The following is an 18,135-nucleotide window of genomic DNA, read 5'->3' as shown; positions in this document are numbered from 1 at the left end:
GTGCCAAACTTTCACAGCAGTGAGGTGTAAATTTATTGAACTTCATTAAAGAATAAATTATTATTGTTAATATTTGTAAACTTAAAACCGTGGAGATTAAGAGAGACGAATACAACTTTTAAAAATATCCACATTAAATCCTTTAAGTTATGTACTTATATTGACAGAACATATTACAAAAAAGCAAACAAACACAAAAAACTAACGTTACTTGTAGCGAAATGTTCACAGAATGTGAGTAAGAAAGCAGTTTTTTCGGTTTTAACAACCACTGAAAACGTTGCCAGTATTGGTAAACTGTGAATTATCATTATATATTAGACCCACTAAGCAATTAATGGAAGATTAGATTACTTTTCAAAGGTGCACACATCTTCTAAAATATCTTATAATTCTTGTTGGCTAATATACTCTAAACGTAAAGTTCGAAGATAAAGATATATATATATATATATATCGATACATTACACTCACACACAAAACAATCAAATCTGCTAATCGCAAAAAAATAAATCCAAGATTCACTTTCATATCGTTTTCTATAAATTTATATAAGATTTAACAAAACGTATGAGATTTTTAAAATGACAGGATTGGTTACAAACATTATAAAATCAAGTGTGAGAACTTGAAAGATAAAGCAATTAAAAAGTAACGCAAATCTTTTTCATACTAAATCTATTTATGACAAAAGTAAACGAAGATGGTTTCCATTTACGTCAGTAGTGGAAAGCAAGCAGAGATCAGAAGGAAAACAATTTTTAGATATGTGTGATGGTTAACTATAAATTCTGAAACACTGGTTTTAGGAATAGAAGTAATTTCGTGGTTTGTTTTAAATTTTGCGCAAAGCTACACGAGGGCTATCTGCGTTAGCCGTCCCTAATTTAGCAGTGTAAGACTAGGGGGAAGGAAGCTAGTCATCACCACCATCGCCAACTCTTAGGCTAGTCATTTTTAAAAACGAATAGTGGGATTGACCGTAACATTATAACTCCCCCAAGGCTGAAAAGGCGAGCATGTTTGGTGTAACGGGGATTTGAATCCGCGAGTCTCAGATTACGAGTCGAGTGCCTTAACTACCTGGTCATGCCAGGCCGGTAGTTTTGTGCATAAGAAATGTTTAGATCATTTGTAACGAAAATTTTTTACTACTTCATATATTGAAATAGAACCGTAGACGATGAAGAACAATTGTATTAAAACTATTGTATCAAAATAATAGCCGAAGGAAAAATAAGCTTTCAAATGCATATAACATTAGACGCTACTATCCCAAATTAAAAGCTGATTTTACAAGAACTGCTTTTGAAAATTTAATAACTGTTCACGACAGATGACAGCATATAAATTATCAGGTAGCAAATAATGTGACTAGCCAATCCATCACAGGTCATAAAATCTCATTAACATGTTTAAGTTTCCTTTGAAATTGAGGTCACGGGTTCGAATCCCCGTCACACCAAACATACTCGCCCTTTCAACTGTGGGGACGTTATAAAGTTTCGGTCAACCCCACTATTCGTTGGTAAAAGAGTAGCCCAAGAGTTGGCGATGGGTGGTGATGACTAGCTGCCTTCCTTCCCTCTAGTCTTACACTGCTAAATTAGGGACGGCTAGCGCAGATAGCCTTCGTAGAGCTTTGCGCGAAATTCAAAAACAAAAACAAAAAACTTTGAAATTACAGCAGGTGTTGTTGGAGAATGTTCACGTAAATAATATCCACTAGCTGTTATGGAAATCAGAGAATAGGTAAATAACAAAAAAATAAGTAGTAACGTAGCGAAATCCAGACGTGAAGAAAGACAAAAAATGACTTTTTTTTTTTACTAATTTCTGCTACCTTTGCTACAACGTAGCATGCAACTATATCTGCTGATGCATATCAGTTCGTGGGATAAAGTACTCGTATAAAGTAAGATATATCGGAATATCTTTGGAGATTTTTATATTCATCTTAGATAATGATTGGTTAAAAAATCGAGAAACCGTACTTTAAAAACACAAATTGTATTTAAAATTACAGTCACTGCTGTTCACACAGAGGAATACATTATTATACTGAATGTTTATTATGTTTAGGAACACATGGATGAAATATGGAGTCACAATTCTTGAGATAAGAAAACATGCTACACGTGTAGCTTCGTAAAGTTAGCATGAACAAAATAAGAAATATGTTCACGAAAGGTTGATGGTAGCGATCCTGAAACTTCTGGGTAAATCTCCCCGAAAGTGACTTTTGTCCGTATATCTGTTTGTTTGTGACTAACATGTTCATATTTTCCAACCTCTAACTTCCATGAAACTTTCAGAGGTTCTAGAACATGTCTCAGTGAGATTCTAAAGTTCTATTCTTTATTTCTTTTCTAGCTTTTATGAATTTATCAGCCTTGCTACTGCTCAAGTGCCTGCTTTCCAACAATGAGATCACCGTGTAACTTTCAAAGGTTTGTTGGCGTGTTTTGGATATACAGGACACCTATCAGTACACGTTGGATGTTATACTAAAATTGTTTACGATAATATGAACCAGAAGGGGTGAAATTATAGAACATTTTATGACACTACGATAGACCTGCAGGGCAAATGCGTGCCGTCCCGCTATTACTGTGAAGCCAATTAAATAGAATGAAGTTAAATTTCAAGGACAAAGGATAATTCCTGGAGAATGGAGGGAAATATTCCATTAAGAGAACTCAGTTTAATCATTACATGTAGAAGCGTTGGAATTCATTTTGTAAGCATATTTTAAATAGAATAAAAAATACAGATAAAATACGTTTGGTTGTAACAGTTAAAAACGCTTTTTAGAAGCATTCGTAGGAAATAAAAGACTTTTTTTATATAAGCAAAAAACAGCGGACATCACAGTTTAATTTTAATTTTTACAATAGTTTCAATTTTGGCGAACTATAGTTTTTACATATTAAAACATTTAATGTTTTCCATTTACTTATGAATAAAAAATATGTCAATTCGTATGTATTTATATGCACATACATAAGTAACCACTATCAATTTTCTAATTTGAATGCATTATTATATTGTTGAATGTTGATTTAAATACTAAAACGTTTTTCTACCATTAACATAAATGTATTTTAGATTGATCGCTAGTTAGCGATCGAAACGTTGTACATGTTTATTTAAAAAAAATTCTTACTGCAAACGTTAGCATTTGTAACAAAATAACTTTAATAATGTTTAAGATATGAGAAGATTTCCTACGTCTCTTCTTCTAGCTGCTTTTGAGTTTCTTCTATTTCCTCGACTTTCTTGTCCAGCTGTTCTAACTGTTCCGTTTTTACCTGATAGTTTTCCAAAACATGCTTTTTCTCATAATACTGTATCTCTCTCTCGATGTTAAGATACTTCTGCAAAGTTTCCACTGTTATTTTTGCCTACATCGGACATGATAGAGATCTTTTTATCTACCTGTTCATCTACTTTAACAAACTGATATATGTTTCGACAACAATAAAACAAGTCACGTTAAAATGACATGTAGTGCAAAAATTTACAATTTCCACAGAATATTAAGTAAATAATTAGAATAGGTTTTACGACTCACTGTAACTTTAGATTTATTATTTAGAAACAGAGCCCATAGGTGTTGCCATTAAGCAAAAATTATAGACAAAAAGAAAACGAAGAAGAGAGAGGACAATAGAATGTTTGTTTAACAAACCGGGATCCCGGTCTCTCCATTCAACGCTTCTGGCGACGGAGGTGATCCTGTGTTTTTAATGTCCATGGGTACATCCTATAAAGCATTGATTTCTGTTAGTTCGAACTAATACGTTGAACAAGGAACTTAGAAATACAACTCATAATAAAATGTCATCCATTTTGATGCATAGATATTGTTTGAGTCATTAAATCATGTAACTATACAGGTATATTTAAAAACACTTTTCCAATTTTGTATTTCATTAGGTGATAAACTTTTATTTTCTATTTAAAGCAAAAAAAAAAAAGGTTAACGTTTTTTTTTTCATTTTCATTAAGAACAAAACCGAAAAACTAAGGAGGCTGTCGTATGTTTACATTTATAGCATTCGTATAATTTCAGTACTGTTGTCACGTGAGGAAATATCGACTAAATCCTGTAAACTGTTAGAGTGTAGGTGAGTGATAAGTACGTTGTCAGATGGTAAGCTAGTATAAAGCTAAGACAGTGCTCAAGATTTCTTATTTCATTCCATTTCTTATCCAAGTGGTTACGTTTCATGTGGATATATATTAGGATAAGTTTAGGTCGACATATTACAATAAACAAAGATCGCGCGCGCTTAACACTTTCACTTCGGAATAAAAAGTAACAAAATATCAATCGATTTTGAAAATCACCTTGCATGTAACATATGTAATCAAGGAATATATATTTAGATGTTCTTCACTATTATTTATTAATAATTATAATCAAAGTAAGTTAACCCTACAGATCAGAACTGAAAAAATTAAAAAGTCATTAAAGAGGTAGTGAAACAGACTGTCCAGAAATACCTAAGTTTATACCTTCAGGAAACTGAAGGTAATTCGAAAGTTTTTCAATAGTAGCACACACGTACGACAAAATATATGTAATTACGATAATTACAAATATTTGAAAGTTATGTAGCCTAAGGTACTTTAAAAGTATCCTATATTTTAACGGTAAATGGTAGTGAATAATTAGCTGAGCATCATAAAATAGTGTTTTATAGGTGTTTAGTCGATTTAGATTCGAGAATTTATGTTTGTAAGTTATTATATAATCTTCATTAAATCTTGTGTTGTAGATTTTTAGGTCATATAGACACAACTTTGTCTTATGAGGGATTATTTGATTTCTGTGAGTGTTTATTTTATTATTTTGAAACCGGTTTTAACTAATTTAGTAAAAACAGTCTTTGCTTAGAAAACATTTATTCTGACGCAACAACTTCTTTTAATGAGTTAATGTACGCACCATTAATGTTGATAAATTTCTGTTTGACGTTTGTTTAGAAACTAAACAATGTTTAGTTCATTTCAAAATAACAGTTCGTGTAAAGATTTTTTTTTTTAATTTCATAAATGAAAACCCCTGCTTATGATTGAAATATGAAATAACAAACAATCTTTAGTTTATCTACAACATTCCTCGTCAAGCCATTATTGTGTAATAATAGGGCCCCAAATTTGGAAACCATAAAGTAAAGTAAACTTTCATAATTTGAGTTACTTTTATTTTTAACACGTGCTGGTACGAACCATGATGACATTATAAATCATAAATTAACATAGAACAATAATTTTGTTTGTACAGAAAATCAAATGCAACAGCTCAGTCACGAATGTTATGTCGCCATTTTGCTGATAGTAAACAACTTTTTAATACTAGTCTCATTGTATTTTTAACATTAAAGATACAATATATTAATATGCAAGCTTATAAGATATTACGGTGACTAATGTATGTAAACATGCATTTTACAAATAAAAGTTTCAGTGCGTTGGGTTAAGTGCTATGTATATTTAATGGTACTAAACTTAATAAAACGAAATTTATTCGGAGAGAAGTTTGAGAGAGATCGAAACAGGACATATTTTACATTTTGAGTAAGTAGGTGTTGAATAATAAACACATATTGTATGTGCTTCAGTTTCTAATACATTTCATGCTGTCAGATCAAGAAATAAAAGAGTCAGGTGCAAAAACAACAACAACAAGAAAACAAATAGATAAAACTGTAGTACAGATTCAATAATAAGTCAATCAACGAGGAGTGTATCCTTTATCCATAAGCACCATTCCCATATTTTAATTTGTTCACTAGTTTTAGTTGTCTTTTATGTTTGTCGATTTCTTTTGTGTTCCTCTTACTTGTGTGGAATTAAAAACTAATATACTGTAAAGATGGTGTTGTCTCACTTTTCCTTTCCAGAATGTGTAAAATTAATATAACTATTGTGGTGGTATGTTATGTATATGTACGTGTGTGTGTGTGTTTGCATTGTAATAGCGAATAGATGTTGAATATATTAATGGTGCAAAACATTACCAGAAAAATAAAATAACAACAACAAATAAACTGCACAATACACTAGAATTTTATGTGTTTTATACAAAATACAATTGAGGAATATTGTTTCAAATGTCTTATATTATTACGATAATTCAAACCTAGTTTGTCGGTCTCCTTTCGAAAACCTTTACACAAGATCATACAACCTCAAAAATATTCACACAAAGACTTATTGTAGACCAAGCCACACTTGTAAATACTTCACCGTACGCTTGAAATCATTGTTTTGTTGAAAGATGAGCTTCCATCCAATGATACAAACAACTGAGGGAATGACAATAGATATCAGAATTAGCATGTATTTATTAACATTCAGGAAACGACCAATTTTACGTAGACATTGTTGACTAAGATTCAGCCCCAAATTACACTGATCCCCAGCATACCTCGCTGTAGATGATATAAAAATAACTAAAATAGTGGTTTCTTTCCTCCCATTAACTAGACCCGGCAAGGCCAGGTGGTTAAGGCACTCGACTCCTAATTTGAGGGTCGCGAGTTCGAATCCCCGTGATACCAAACATGTTCGCCCTTTCAGCCGTGGGGGCGTTATAAAGTTTCGATCAATCTCACTATATGTTGGTAAAAAAGTAGCCGAAGAGTTGGCGGTGGATGGTGATGACTAGCTGTTTTTCCTCTAGTCTTACACTTTTAAATTAGGGACGGCTAACGCAGATAGTCCTCGTGTAGCTTTGCGCGAAATTCAAAACCAAATCCTTTAACAACTTGTTATAGATTGTGCCAAACAATTAGAACTTCATCTGTAAAGATGACACATTTTTAGCTTTTGTCATTCGATTGCTTGTTGTCTCACGTTCGCTTCAACTTTTCGATGTAATTAATTCTTCTAGCAATAGTTTTCGAATAACTGCACGCCTGTTGAGGCCGCTTCTTGCTCATTTGAATCTTACTGTTTTTGAATATAAGGTCGTTAGGAAAATGTGTACTCGGCCGTCATTTGTTTTGCAAAGAACATGCTTGTGATACTTAACAAGAATCAATAGCACTTTTGGAGTGTTTAGGTTTTCTACCTTGAGACTTTTTTTAAGGATATGAGTTTCACGTGATCTGTCAAAAGTTCTGAATACAGCCTCTAGTAAAAAACGATGTCTTGCTACAATTTTTTGATCAGTCATTTTGATTTCGACATGTTTGTCGTGCGGTATATCACTGGTGGGAGCCCGTGACTGAAGACTATATGACTGCCTGACTTTACATTGGTGTGACACTTTTTGGTTGGTTGAGTGATAATCAAGCGCATTGTAAACTATGATAAAGTGATTGTGCAGTTAATTTCCACACAAAAAAGGGGCGTCATTCTCGTAGTGCTTGTTTTTCTTATCATTTTCTTCACCATTGCCATAATTATTTCCAAACTCTCTCTCTCAATATATATATATGTATATATAGCTTAGTAGTAAATCATTTCAGGTTTCAATATCTGTGTTGGGCAAAGCACAGTTATCCAACTGTGTAGCTTTGGGCTTAACAACAAACGTACTCTCTCTATACGTATGTATATACATAATTATTAAAACATTTTAAGTAGCTTTAATTATATATACGAAATAAATAGAATGTATCAACACAAGTTCAAATACTTCACGTCCAAACTGACTTCCAAATGAAATAAAATTTTAGCATTTCGCAAACTGAGCGGTTATAATTTTTTAAAGAATCATGATCTAAATACTTAAATGTATATATATAGCTCAGTTTCAATTAATATTTATTATTAATATTAACATCTTATCAGAGCAAACTACCTACTTAGAGCAAAACTAACATTCAACCAGATATTGAGTATAGCCAATTAGATATATACTTCTGACATTATTATTTATAATGATTAGAAAGCAATGTTTACTCAGTTGTTAATGTTTAAATACGTATTTCAATAATTTTTCAAATCTTTAACTTTTCATTAAATACGTATACTAATTAATTCATAAATAATTTAACCTCGTCACACACTGGTAGCCTGAAATCAATAGTAGTTATAACGATAGTGGTGATATCTCTGTTTCCAAGGGAGTAAATGAGGCTTCTAAGTTTCGCAGTTTACAGTTAGAGAGAGTCTAGTTAACGAAGCTCCACAGCTTTCTATTTTCAAGAGGTCTGAACTTTTTTGCTATCGCTTTTAGATATTATAAACTTTACTGGCGCAGAACATTAATTGGGAAATTTAATAACAAAACAAACTAAGTTGTTTATAGTGTTTACTCTCATGTATACAAACTCCCTTAACTTCGTAAGTGTTCATATTCATCGTCTTTATACAGAATACCATATCTGAAACAACATCTCATACACAGTTTTGTCTTTGTCAGGCAACGTAGCTTTTTTTCAGCTATTTCCACCTGAGGACAAAGCTGGATGAGGTGCAGATTTCACGTAATCATTTTTAATCTCTATTTATTTCTCCTGGAATTAATTTCGTATAATAAACCGAGTTTATGAGGAAATGATAAAATTCATTATGAAATGGTAGCAATGAAATTTTAAACTTTCTACCAGTTTGTATTTTTCTATTTTCAGGAAGAATTTATTTCTTGACAAGTATTGGATAGTTAGGCCCACTAATAATGCCATATTTGCTCAGAAAATAAGATTGCTAACCTGTATCTGACAGCTTGACTGAATTTTTCCTATTTCGTGTGAAATAATGGCACTACACAGCTTTCTTTCCCTCAGGACTGACAACAGTCACTAAACACGTTGATCACCAAATATTAATTTACTTGCAGGTCTTCAGGTAAAACCAAGTTAAAAAAAGTGTGCTTATATTCTACAGGCAAATTCAGTTTCTTTGTGTAGTCTATAGTGTAACCTCGTCACCTTTGTTCTCTTACAGTGTTGGTTGGTTGTAAAGTTCAGACAACTTCAATTCGGGCAGTGAAGGACAGTACAGTCATAGTAAGGTTCTTTCAATCTAAATACTGTATGTTACTGCGACATTCTTTTAGGCAGAATAGAAGTTATCTACTATAGAGAACAATGAAACAAAGCAACCAGAACAAAGCAAGTTAACACTAACTTAAGCTTTTGTATTAACGAATTAATGAACCTACGCTATTGAAGATACAATCTAATCATACACCCCAAAGACTGAATATCTTTTAAATGATACTAACTTAATGCCGTTAAACAAAAAAGGAACCATGAGGCACAGAACTTGTTTGTAAAAATAATAGGTAACCTCTCGGTCACTGACTTCTGACTTTAAAAAAAGTCTTTCTTACTTTTATGGTATATCACTATATTCCTATGAAGCGAACTGCGTCCAAATCAACTCGAGATTAATTTGTTCAAAATACCAAGGAGATTCCAAACTCAATAAAGAATATAATATTATTTGCAAGTTTATGAAGCTTTTATAGATATATGTTTATTTGTAATGACCGTTATTGTAAATTGTATTATTGTTTGTATATTAAACTATATTTATGACAGAAAAAAAATGTATGATTGTATCAATCGTGTTGGCGAATATCGTAAATTAGATAAATATCTATATTTATTTAATTTCTAAATTTAAATTATCATTTAACTCAGTTTCAGACTATATGAAATTGTAATGCGTAACAATATATAATGAGAAATGCTCGCCCGTAATTGATAATATCTTTATAATTAATATTAAAAATACATATGCAATAACTTATTAAGAAAAAATAGGTTTCAATTTAATAATATACACTGCTGGCCAAAATTTTAAGGACAATGAACATAAAGAAAAAATATGCATTTTGCATTGTTAGACTCAACCACTTATTTCAGTAGAGCTTCGAAAAATGAAAATAAGAACAAAAAAATTTTTTTTGCATTTAATAGGGAAAATGTAAACACTAAGAAATTAGCCTAAATAGTAGCTGGTCAAAAGTTTAAGACCATATCAAAAGGAAGTCCTAAACAGGGTAGGAAATGCCCAAATGTCTTAGTAGTGAGTTGCACGGCCGTCATTGCGAATAACTTCAAACATTCGCTTTGACATGGTCAATACAAGCATTTGCAGAAGGCTGGCTGGAATGTTATTCCAAGTGGTGAAGATGACTTTACGAATATAATGCATTGTTTGTAATTGACGTCCATTTCTATAGACTTCCCTTGCCGTCCACCTCCAAACATTTTCAATGGGGTTCAGTTCGGGCGAACACGCTGGATAGTCTAAAAGAATCACGTTATTCGCCATGAAAAAGTCTTTTGTCCTGCCGGCATTGCGGATTACAGCGTTGTCCTGCTGAAAGATCCAGTCATTTGCACACAAGCGAGAACCTTCAGTTAATAAGGATGCTCTCTCCAACATGCCAATGTAGCCAGCTGCTATTTGACGCCCCTGTATAATCTGAAGCTCCATTATTCCATGGAAGGAGAAAGCACCCCAGATCATGATGGAACCTCCTCCACTGTGTCGTGTAGAAATTGTCTCCGATGGGATAGTAATATCGTGCCAGTAACGTTGGAAGCCATCTGGACCATCCAGGTTAAATTTTTTCTCATCAGAGAACAAAACATTCTTCCACTTTTCTACGTCCCATGTTTGGTGGTTCTCAGCAAAGTTTAACCGAGCTGTTTCATGATGTTGAAGGAGGCGTGGCCTTTGAAGACCTTTACGATTTGAAAAGCCTTTCTCTCGTAGATGCCGTCTTATTATTCTTGAGCTGCATTCTGCGTCCGTAAGGGCCTTAATCTGGTTCAACGATCGGCTGGTGTCTTGCCGGACAACCCGTCGAATCCTCCTGCTCAACGCTGGCGAAATTTTCTTGGGCCGACCCCTTGGAATTCTCGTTCCGTATCCCTCAGGGTCTTTTAAGAAATTTGCAACGACAGTTTTACTGTGCCCAATCTCACCAGCGATGGCACGTTGAGAGAGTCCTTGCTTTTGCAGCTTGACAATTCTGCTACGTTCAAACTCTGTCAACTTTTTAGCCTTTGCCATGTTTTTACCCAATGTAACACAGGAGATCTCAGTGGGAGTTGTTGACAACGCTAATACTTGAACACAAATGACTAAGTTTCGTTACGTGTTTACCGATTAACGCGTTGTTTCATTATGGTTTTAAACTTTTGAGCAGCTAGTACTTAGGCTAATTTCACAGTGTTCACATTTTCCCTATTAAATGCTAAAAAAAGTTTTTATTTTTATTTACCCTTTTCTTATTTCGAAACTCTACTCAAATATGATTCGAACAACGCAAAATGCATATTTTCCCTTTATGTTCGTTGGCCTTAAGATTTTGGCCAGCAGTATATAAGTAGATAAGCTGGTTCTTCTTAGTGCTAACTGCTAGTGGCTTGAAGGGAATTCCAAAGTTATGACGCTAAAAATATGTTTGCGATATCCGTGATGAGTGGAGCACAGGTAATCGATTGCGTAATGTTGCATTAACAACAACCAATAACAAATAAGCAAAAATACTAGTTATTGTCCATTTAATTACCAACACCAAGCGGTGAAGATTGTTACCGAACTCTTCTGTGAACTATATATTATTTAACTTTAGTTTTTGTTTTTTTGTTAATTACAAAGTTACTTAATGGAATATCTTTGCTTTGCCAACTATGGGTGTCGAATCCCAAGTTTTAGCTTTATAAACTTCCAGACTTATCTCTGAGGCACCGGGCAGCCTTATGAACAATAATGAGTCTGCTTTGAAATAATTTGCATACAGAATATTTCATGAATAATAATTTAGACTTAGGCCCGGTATAGTCAGGTGGTTAAGGTACTCGACTAGTGAGTTGAAATCCCAATTCTGCTAAACATGCTCGCTCTTTTAGCCGTGGGAGCATTAAAACTTAGGTCAATAATACTATTCTTTGGTAAACCAGTAGCCAAAGAGTTGGCGGTAAGTGGTGATGACTAGCTGTCTACCCTTTAGTATTATACTGTTAAATTAGGGACGGCTAGCGCAAATAGACCTCGTGTAGCTTTGAGCGAAATTCAAAACATTTAGACGTAAATCTGGTTGACGATATAAAAATCTGTAAAAATTATGCCAACATTTAGAACTGTATGATGAAAACGTTCCTACAACAGTAAATGTTTTTAGACTCGTATGTAAAAACTTGTTATTGTGGATCTAAAAAGTATTTGTTATTGCTAATGTTTTAAAAAATCTTAACCGCAAGTCCATATCATGAAAACTTTAAAAGCTCTCAAACAGCTATCCTTAGAAATTAATAATTATTTACTTTAAAAGATATTAGGAATTATCAACTAGAGGTAGATGACGTTGATTGTTTAATATCCCTAAATGTTTACAGAGTTAAAACGCTAAAATCAGGGGTTCGATTCCCCTCGGTGGGCTCAGCAGATAGCCCGATGTGGCTGTGCTATAAGAAAACAACACTAAATGTTACTGAATACGAGAAGACTGAGTTAACACTAACATTCATAACTTCTAGAAGTTTTGAAATTATGTCGGTCTGAACTATCTAAATTTCAAAAAAACGTATAATATTATAAAGTAAAATATTGTATATCGTTACATATAATTAGTTTAATAATATAAGAGTACAAAAAGACACGTGTATTTCAAATCTAAACTGGACATTGGTATTCGCTAATTTTTTAAAGATTTCAGTTTTTCTAACTAACCTTCGGGTTGACAAGCCCCGATGCTTGATTGCTGCTACCACAACCCATGTTGTTTCTTATGATGACTTGAAGTTATTCATGCATTCTTAAGACTTGAGCTATGTCTGTAAGGAAATAAAACATTGTTAGAAAAAACTGATCATCAAATATATTTACTAAAGTAATAGTTTGCTTCTTTCTTCTAACAGTATAGTTACGGAACACAAAATATGTTTAATTGTTACCACTGTTTATTTAACAAGAGCTTTAACTCAATTCAACATCTTAATAATATACACCTAAGGTTTTCTCATCCTCTTATTATTTCAATCTTCTCTACTACGTATATAGTAGACATTTTAAAGAATGTCATTCGCTAATTTCTAATCGCACTGCTGAGTGGACTTTTCTGTACAGAAACATTAGGAAATACAATACAAAACATTTTTAAGCGAAATTTGTCAACAGCAGTGTCTTTGAAAGTAGATAAATTTCTGATTACATAATAATATGGCTTCCATTTATTCAAGGATTATTTCATTACCACGAAGTTTCACATAAGAAGAGATGGTGTTTTGGTGAAACCTGAGCGTGTATAACAAATGATTATGATTAAATTAGACGGTATGGTTATATATTTAATTCTTTGTTATTAAATGTGTACTTTATTATTAAATATTTAGTTATTAAAAACACTATTCATTAAATCCATGCCAAGTTTTTAATTTTAATTTACATAATTAAAAAGTTGAATAGTGGAAAATGAAATTAACATGAAATAATAAAATCAAAGTACTTTCAATCTTCAGATTAAGAACTTGTTTTCTTAATCCTGTGATCTTCGTGTGAGGCATGATGTGAAAGACAATATCTTAGTTGTCGAGTCTACTCTACCATCTAGATAGATAAATGTTAGTTCTTTCGAAGCTTTATCAACTTTCAAGCGTAGCAACAATTGCAATGTTTAGAACATGGGTATGAATACTTCAATATCTAAAACGTTTTTCTTTTTTATCAGCGCATTATTAGTCATTAATAAAACGTAAATTTAAATAAGGAACATAACACTACTGGAACGTTGCCTATAAACTATGTTCGAATGTCAACAAGAATGTGCAATAACATTTCAGCAACATTTTCTCTTTAACATTCTGTTTCAAATACACATTTTATATTGAACGATTGCTTTTTTACCAGATAGAGGGCGGTGCTTAGTTAACGCTTTCACTTGTCATCATGAACAACAATGGCTTGACAAATGTACATATGAATATGTTTAAAGATCTTAAACATAGATTTATATAATATCTAAACTCTTGTCACCCCAAAATAAATTTTGTTTCTGAAACCGAAAACAAGTTTAGTTTTCTTAAGCATCTTAATAAATCGTAGCTATGAAGATATACGTTTACGTACCGCGCGTGTGTGTTTTCTTAAAGCAAAGCCACATCGGGCTATCTGCTGAGTCCACCGATGGGAATGGAATCCCTAATTTTAGCGTTGTAAATCCGTAGATTTACTGCTGTATTAGCGGGGTACTTACATACCGCAAAAAAAAACAACTCATTTAACGACCTCTACAAGGACTTAGAGAGCTTTTGTTATTTTATTTTATTCTTTTAGATTGCTACGTAAATATTAAACCGAAGTTTCATATAAGTATTTAAATATATATATATTTTTTAAATACATTATATCCAATCAATTATCTTTCTCCATAGAAGGATTACATAATAGTTCCGTTTTGGTCATTTGTTGATTCATGGATCAGTTATTAAGAACATGTTAACGTCTATCAAAGGGCGAAAAGATTCTACGAAACAGAATATTAAGAGATTTAAAATGAAAATCCTTAAAAACTGCTAAAGAAGCTACAAAGCTACTTTCATTGGCAGAACCAAACGTCATTTAAACGCAAATCTCAATAAACATGTGAGAATTTCCTGTAAAACTAGTCTCTTTTCATCACTTCCCTGGATCTCTGCTATCCTCACACAAAAAAATTAAACAATTGAACACATAATTTCTTCAACAGATTTCAAGGTTTTCAGATACAGGCTGCACAGGTTTGAAATTCTCATTGAAAGAAAATTTTTAAGTCTTCTTATAAATAATAATCTTCATAGCTTAAATAAATGCTGAACTTCTGTCAAGTCACATCATCATTAAGACCTTTCAATTAACTATTTACAAAGATTTACTTATTTATTGATTCTTGGTATAGAAGCAAGTTCACCCCGAGAGCAGACCGCAAGATGCTAAAATAGGTCTCCAAACACCCTAACATGTCATCACGGGACTTACAGCAGGCTCTGGCTACTATTGATGTGAAAGTGCATGCCTCTACAATTAGAAAGAGACTGCACAAGTTTAACTTACATAGGAGGTGTGCAAGGAGGAAACCTTTGCTCTCTGAAAGAATCATCAAGGCCAGACTGAAGTTTGCCAGTTAGAATGTAGACAAAGACCAGGACTTCTGGAATAATGTTCTTTGGACAGATGAGTCCAAAATTGAATTATTTGGACACTACAACAGAGGACATGTTTGGCATAAACCAAATATAGCATTCCAGGAAAAGAACCTCATACCATCTGTGAAGCATGGATGTGGAAGTGTCATGGTTTGGGACTGCTTTGTTGCTGCAGGACCTGAACAGCTCACAATTATACAATCCACCATGAATTCTACTGTGTATCAGAGGGTGCTTGAGGATCATGTGAAACCATCTGTACGAAAATTAAAGCTGAAGCGCAACTGGACCCTGCAACACGACAATGACCCAAAACATACCAGTAAATTCACCAAGAACTGGCTGAAAACTAAGAAATGGAGAGTTCTGGAATGGCCGAGTCAAAGCCCAGATCTTAATCCCATTCAGATGCTGTGGGGTGACTTGAAACTAGCTGTACATGCAAGAAACCCCTCAAACACCTCACAGCTGAATGAATTCTACATTGAGGAGTGGGGCAAACTTTCTTCAGACCGATGTCAGAGACTGGTAGATGGCTACAAAAAGTGTCTCACTGCAGTTATTTCAGCCAAAGAGGGTAAAACACTAGCTATTAGGGGGTAGGGTGTCCTAACTTTTTCCTCAGTTAGAATTTGCATTTTTGTAGAATTACATGTACTGAAGATCTTGAAAAGTCTTTTTTTCAGTTTTAATTGTTTAGTTATATTTCTATAATCTCTCAGTATTATTGAAATTGAGATTAAATAGCTATATAACCAAAATTGTTACATACGAGGCTTTATATACACAGGCTTTCATAGGGTGTCCTAACGTTTTCACATGACTGTATGTTCGAGCACATTCACTAGGTTTACAGATTTGATCCTCTTTTAGTGTCGTTATTCTTATTATAAATGTTTATGATTGTAGAAAACTACCTATTCACTATTCATATAGTTATTTCTAATCACTGTTTTTCATTTACTGCAGAAATTTGCTTAAGATGAAGTATTTGTATTCCGAAACATTGAATAAATATATCATTATTCATTCCTTTAATATTCATTATTAAACTACGCCTTCCGTCTATTGAGTGGTTAAGGTGGCCAAGTGGTTAAGGTACTCGACTCATAATCCGATGGTCGCAGATTCGAATCCCCGTTACACCAAATATGCTTTCCCTTTCAGCCGTGTTATAAAGTGACGGTCACTCGTTGGTAAAAGAGTAACCCAAACGTTGGCAGTGGATGGTGAAGACTAGCTGCCTTCTCTCTAGTCTTACACTACTAAATTAGGGACGGCTAGTACAGATATCTCTCGTGCAGCTTTGCGAGAAATTAAAAACAAACCAAATGAGTCTCGCGAACCTCTTGTTCTCTGTATTTATGCACATGTGTTGTAAAAAAGACTGTATTCAATAAATTAGAATATCAGAATATATGGAAAATGCAGCATTATCAACATACACTTAAATGTATCAGGGAATTTTTTTTATGAGTAAAATTGAATTTCCATTAATAGTTAGCCGCGCTTTAACGGCCCAAATAATGGTTCTGAGATTATATTCAAGTACAAACATTCACCTCATAACTCTATCTGCTGACCGATTTCATATTTAATTACAACCGTGGCTATTGAAGATTTCTTCTTGTTCAACTATGCAATTCCACACACGCACACACATATATATAGTATGTCAAGTGTGCCAATTAGAAGATGCAGTTATTAACAACACATTAATGTGTATCACAAGTGAAAAGATACGTCAAAGTGGAATATTGGAAGATAGAAAACGAAGAGCCTAAAAGAAATGTCAAAGGAGTAGAAACTGTGTTCGTTGCAAATTATTAACTTCTTACCATCTGCCAATCATATAAGGAATAAAGATAAGTCAAAGTTTTTAGAAAATTAGATAATATGAGGGCGAAAACGAGAAAAGAAAGTTCCTTGTTTCTAGTGTAACAGCTGTGGCTTATTTAGTTATTCGCTCGCATTACTCTATCATTAAAAGATGCGCCAGTTATTCTAGTGGTAGAGTTTTTCAGTAAGACACGCACTAATTGGCCCGGTGGTGGAATTTTGCATTAAGAGGTGCACCACTTGGCCCAATGGTAAAGTTCTGAATTTCGGAGCTGGTGAGCCGTGCAATATCACAAAATATTCCCTGTACTTTAAGCTGTGAGTGTGTTATAGTGATGGATGGTAAGATGTTACTAACTGATTGCCTTTTTCAGATCAGTGATTCCAATTTAGGGACAACGGCAGACACCCTTAATAGAATTAACATAGACACAAATTATACAGTTATGAACATCTGAACATCCAATAAATTTGTGCTGATATTAATATTAGATCCTCCTAATAGATAATAACATGCACACAGATATTGTATATATCGAAAAGTTAATCGTATGCTATCAGGTGTAATTTTCAATGGGAACAGACATAAATGAATTATTCATTTAGCTATTGTTTCATGTGTGGTGTGGGATTACGACCAGATATTAAATAGTATTTTAAGCTATATTTTTATTACATTAATTTTGATATTTATTTGTTACAGAAAGCTAGAAACTTCTTTTAGTCAGTAGAAAACGAGTACAATATACAACTGTCAGACTAAGAGATTTAAGTTAATTATTTATTTAGTTATTCCAGCGTCATTTAATGAGTTAGATAGTTAATAAGTCTGTTCTTTCATCATTCGATTAGCGAGAAAAACTGTTCCAATAAATAAGACGTGCATTAATCTCAGAATTTCTGTTCAAACGTTGTTTATGAAGTTAGGCCTACCAGCGACTTAGCTAGTAACGTCATTGAAGAAATAGTTTAATTTATTATCTTTACCTAGATTAGAAATCTAAAGATATATAAGTATGTCTTGTAGGGCCCAAATTTTACCAAGCAACATAAAAATAAGAGGAATTATAAATTAGGTTTATAAGAATGAATTATTTCTGGAATCGGAAGTGATAAAAATATTCAATTTGTTTTCTTTTAGAATCATATGAAAGCAGTTAATCTGACATGATTTTGCGATTTATTGTACAAT

The 18,135-nt window shown here is 33.1% G+C and overlaps 1 protein-coding gene across 1 annotated transcript in view; it reads right to left on the bottom strand.

Annotated features, from left to right (window-relative positions):
• Positions 1 to 18,135, bottom strand: part of LOC143232658 (uncharacterized) — a 39,301-nt gene that overhangs the window by 19,550 nt on the left and 1,616 nt on the right. Inside the window, exons 2-4 of the mRNA XM_076468324.1 lie at positions 12,655 to 12,758; positions 3,692 to 3,766; positions 3,232 to 3,404 (exon numbers count right to left, since the gene is read on the bottom strand). Of these exons, the coding sequence (XP_076324439.1) occupies positions 3,232 to 3,404; positions 3,692 to 3,766; positions 12,655 to 12,702 (296 nt within the window). The 5' untranslated portion in view covers positions 12,703 to 12,758. The remainder of the gene's footprint in view (positions 1 to 3,231; positions 3,405 to 3,691; positions 3,767 to 12,654; positions 12,759 to 18,135) is intronic.

This window comes from Tachypleus tridentatus, chromosome 11 (assembly GCF_004210375.1).
Source record: "Tachypleus tridentatus isolate NWPU-2018 chromosome 11, ASM421037v1, whole genome shotgun sequence".
Classification (NCBI taxonomy): Eukaryota; Metazoa; Arthropoda; class Merostomata; order Xiphosura; family Limulidae; genus Tachypleus; species Tachypleus tridentatus.
Note: the sequence above shows the minus strand (reverse complement) of the source record. Positions and strands in the feature narration are given on the sequence as shown.